Genomic DNA, 5076 nt, shown 5'->3' on the forward strand with positions numbered 1-5076 from the left:
AATTTCTATGTTTTGTGAACGGCCTTGTGCGAGTGCAGAATACATGTACGTAGTTCACAAAGTTGTAAGCCAAGGCTTTTTTTTGGGTAAATGGTTAAAAATTCTTGTTGTTAATGCTAATTACAGTAAAGGTAGTCCTATTATTTTTCTTCTAGATATAAATTATTTTAAATAAATTCACTTTTGTTATAAAAATTTTAAAGTGTTGTGTACTGCCATATGCGACTGAAAAATACAAAGTTGTTAGCCAAGACTTGTTTAACACAAAATTTTTGAGAATCATGAATGGTTACACATATTAAAATAAAGGAAATTTAATTACCTTTCAGTTGGTCATAAATTCTTTTAAAAAAAGAAACTTTTTGTAAAAATTTTGAAGTTTTGTATACTGCATACAATGGTACCCGCAAGGGATGAGTCGAGACTAATTGATCTCCATTAGTACCCGTATGAGCCTAGTTGCGACTAATTAATGCCCAATTGTACCCGATTGAGACTCATCCCGGAATACTCTCTTTAGAGATTAGTCGCACAATTTTTTGCAGGGAGTAGAGTTGTGTCCCATATCCTTGTACTTACGAGAAGTAAAAACTATGTAATGATTACTTGGTTAATGTTACTTAACTTAAAAATTAAAACTTCTTTGTTAAAAACTATGCATATTCTTTCTGATAAGTTTAATAAATACAGAAAAAAATTAAGGAATGTTTTCGCATTTAGTGCAAATAATAGAAGCTCAGTTAAATTAAAAATTGTATTATATTTTATTTGCAAAGATATAATCTTTGAGTTGGTCCCGAAGTTGATATGCTGAACGGGCTACGTTGTTTGAAGCAATTTGTCTAACACTCCTTAAAGGAACAGTTTTTTTTCGCCACAGGCCTTCCACAATTTGACCACTTTTTTCGTGATCCACAAAGTCGGGTGGACAATATGAGGTATCTGTCATTTTTAGAAAGTTATTCAGGAGGATTGTAGCATTTACTACTTTTACAGCGGACTCAGGTGTCATATTTAAAGTCCCTCGTAGTATGCGCCATCTGGCAGTCAATATACCAAACGTATTTTCAATCGTCCAACGGACCCTTGATAGGCGTTTGTTGAAATATTCTCTGGGCTCTTCTAAAAGAACTCCTGGAAACGGCTTCATTAAGCAAGGATTTAAAGAGAAAGTCGCGTCTCCTACAAAATAATGCGGTAATTCAATATCGCTGTTTCGCAATATTTTGTCTGATGGCCTGTTTTTGCTTACGCGTAAATGTACATTTAGCGCATTTAGCTCTAAATGCTACTCTAAATGTACATTTATCCATACAAAATTCGTCATCTAAATGCAACTAAATGCAACTCAATCTTTGCATTTAGAATCTAAATGCTAAAAGCATCCCTGTGATCTTCCAAAATTTCCACGATTCGAACATGGTTTAATGAGAAGAAGTGGCAACATTGCTTTTTCGAGTATACAGTCGCTAGCTGCGTTTCAGTGATCGCCGATCGAGATTTCATTTATTATTTTACATTATTTGGATAAAGAAAAGTTACGCAAATTAAACATCGATATGATGCTGATAGAAATCTGGATTAATTTGTGATCAACTCTGTTTGTTTTGTTTCCTAATTAAGTGTGGAAATTATAATTGACAGCACCGACAAATGAATATATACACAAACAAATGTTTGGTTATGGTTAAAACAATTCAAGTTTTTGTATTGAATTTTCGGTTTAGAACTTATTTTTTCCTTTTCAGTAGGGATTTTTGGACATTATCTTTTCCGTGAGAATTTATCGTAATAGATACGGATCTGAATAAGCGACTGGAACACGGCTGTTTGTCAAAAGCATACGATTTCGAACTCGCGTAAATGTACATTTGCTAAATGCGATAGCATGAACGCTCTTCGAAAATATATGTTCGAAAGTGCTAAATGCTGCATTTTAAATGCAGCAAAAACGCTGCATGAAGGTAGACCAAGGAGGTTGCGGTACATTCTTTGGCCAAAGTAAGAATGGCTCAAAACTCCACCGTCGCTTTGACTTCCATAAGCACCAACATCTACGGCGGTAAATACATAGTTGGCATCGCAAGCGCCAAGCAGAACAATGCTGTATACTCCTGTAATAAGTAACAAGGGATTTTATTAAATAACTTGAAGGGTCTACTCAAGCATGATAGGTTCAACAATAAACTTGTATGTTATCTAGTATAATCACTGGGCAGTCAACGTTGAAAATATAGTTGAGCCCATTTTGCTGAAGTAATATGTTTGTATGCATCTTTTAAACTAATTTTCAGAAACCTTTACAGTTGTAGAAATTTGAGCCGGAATGTGCCGGACATGTGATGGGTATATGCTTGCCATCTATGGCATGCCATCTACGGCAGGGTGTCCAGATTGTTTAAAAATAAAGCGCAATTTCTGCAAAAAAAAATCGCCAAAAATCGCAATTTTTTTATAAAATTCATGAAATCGATTTAACAAATATTTTATTTTAAAAATTAGATCTTTTTATCATATTGTTTTTAAAACCAAAAACGAATATAATACCTTCAGAAGGTAATAATAAATAACACAAATCGCTTATATAATAGTGATGTACAAACAATTTTCTTTAAAAATACGGATACTTTTTAAAAATATTTGTTTCAACACATTTTGCAATAGGACTGCGCAATTATTAAAATTGATTAATCGCACGATCCGCTTTTAAGAGTTCGGCGCTCTTGTGATTCATACACCTTTCTGGTGACAAAATCAAAGCTTTTTGAAAGTATTTAATTGACTAGGTAATCGTTTCAAAAGTTCTGCGATTAGGGTGATTAAACATTTTTGACAGCATTTTAGCTTCTTAAGTTAAGTTTATCACGCAGTTCATTAGCCTCTTCTGTAAAATTATCGTGGAAAACTAAGTTTTGTATATTTTTATAATTGGAAAGAATTTATTTGAAGGGAAAAAATCGCCAAAAATCGCTACTGGCGATTTCATAAATTCTTACGCGCAAATATCCAAAAAAAAAATCGCCAAATTGGTGCGAAATCGCCAAATCTGGACAATCTGATCTATGGCTNGCGATTAGGGTGATTAAACATTTTTGACAGCATTTTAGCTTCTTAAGTTAAGTTTATCACGCAGTTCATTAGCCTCTTCTGTAAAATTATCGTGGAAAACTAAGTTTTGTATATTTTTATAATTGGAAAGAATTTATTTGAAGGGAAAAAATCGCCAAAAATCGCTACTGGCGATTTCATAAATTCTTACGCGCAAATATCCAAAAAAAAAATCGCCAAATTGGTGCGAAATCGCCAAATCTGGACAATCTGATCTATGGCTCCAACACAGTTGGGAAGATCCCACATATACTTAAAATCTGCCGCTATCATTTCCCATTCTGTGACGTTTGGAAGGGATACATTAAACGGGGAAAGGGTATTCCAAATGATTACGCTCCAAATGATTTCGCTCGTTTCTAAAACTATTCTTCTAACCGTCTCAACAGACATTTTAAAGGACAATGACAAGTACTGTCTTCTTGGTCCATGAGCTAGATATCTAAAATATAAATATTCATTTCAATACATATTAGAGCTAAAATATCACTACTTACATGAGCGTTAAGAACAATCTACACTCCGCTGGAATGGAGGGTCGTATAGAATGTTTTTGTAATTGCTCTTTAAGCAAATTGAACAATACATCAAACACCACCGGTCGCATTCGAGTCGCGGTGCGGAACTTCTGCGGAGTTGCATATTTTAGCGTTTTAAATGTGGTAACAAAGAAACCGTTTATTTCACGTTCTAAAAAAAGGACATCCGACCACATTTTTCTTATTTTCAGTATATGGGTATACGCCACATATACTGAAATAACACTTCCAATTATTGGAAGGATGAAATCGAAATCGTCATCCATTTTAATACACAATAATAAAACTTTTGTTAAAATAAAAAAGTGTCACAAAATATCAAATTATATCAAGTGTCATGCATTAAAACGACCGCTATGGAGGTGCTCACTTCACCTAAACTACTACGCATGAGAATGTTTGACGCAGACGCACGCATGTGCTTGCTATGGAGGTCCGCCTTTAATCATAGCATTTAGCACATGGAAATAATATTCGATTTCAATCGAAAAGATATAAAATATCTTGAAATTATTACACCATTTGTTTCTGAGACTGTTGTATGTATCAATTTTGCCGCTACTCGACCAATTTCCTGCATTGATTAAAGATACAAACATAATTGAATTTCAATTTCGCAAATTGAGGCTGAGTGAGGGCAACTTCAAAAACTGTACCAATATAGAATGTTTTTGGGATCAAGTAAGTTGGATTAAAAATGGATTGGGTGAAGCGACCTTTGGAGAATTGTGTGATTTAGTTCATAACATTTTAGTCTGCTTCACAGATCCGCAGTAGCTGAGTGCAAATTTTTTGATTAAGCGTTAATAAAAACGAAATTAAGAAGCAAATTATAATTTAAAACTTTAAATAATATAATGTGAATAATATACAATTGTAATGCACTTTGGGTGCAATATAAAAAAAAACGTCATAAAAATTGAATTGGCATTTTCTTGATAAAGAGGAATAAACTCCACTCAATTTCCCGATGTAATAAAAATTGGTCCATTTTTTACCATTTGGTCAATTTTTTGGTCCGAAAAATAAATTGAAAATGGCAACCGTGGCTACGAGTACGAGCTGCGGGCACCTCGTTGCCTGCGAGGCATTGAGTAGGAGTTTGCTCGCTCGCCCGCTCAAACTCCGAGCTTTTGCCCACCCTGGCCAACACCCCCTACATACGACGAACATATCCGCGCACATGTGCGCCAACATGCTCGCTGTCGTTTGCTACAGCCGGTGAGCGGCTCATACGTGATTTTGGGTGACAGGTAATAAGGTCAATGGAAATAAGGTCAATTGACTTTATTTCCCACCCTGGTGCGAAATAAAGTCAATTGACATTATTACCTTTTCAAAAGCGAAATAAAGTCAACAAAAATTTGGAAATAAAGTCATTGACGCTATTTCCTCATTCAAATGGAAATAGCGTCAACAATGCTTAAAG

The 5076-nt window shown here is 34.6% G+C and overlaps 1 protein-coding gene across 1 annotated transcript; it reads right to left on the minus strand.

Moving 5' to 3' along the window:
* Window positions 1-653: 653 nt before the first annotated feature.
* On the minus strand, window positions 654-3823 carry LOC108371410 (uncharacterized). Its single transcript, XM_017626964.1, has 6 exons — window positions 3606-3823; window positions 3316-3550; window positions 2299-2353; window positions 1959-2114; window positions 1085-1230; window positions 654-668 (listed from the first exon to the last, which is right to left on the minus strand). Exons 1-6 carry the CDS (start codon window positions 3821-3823, stop codon window positions 654-656), a joined length of 825 nt encoding a protein of 274 aa, XP_017482453.1.
* Between the last annotated feature and the right edge of the window lie 1253 nt (window positions 3824-5076).

Source organism: Rhagoletis zephyria, unplaced genomic scaffold (genome assembly GCF_001687245.7).
Source record: "Rhagoletis zephyria isolate East Lansing unplaced genomic scaffold, Rhagoletis_zephyria_1.1 Rzeph_scaffold_04963, whole genome shotgun sequence".
NCBI classification, from domain to species: domain Eukaryota; kingdom Metazoa; phylum Arthropoda; class Insecta; order Diptera; family Tephritidae; genus Rhagoletis; species Rhagoletis zephyria.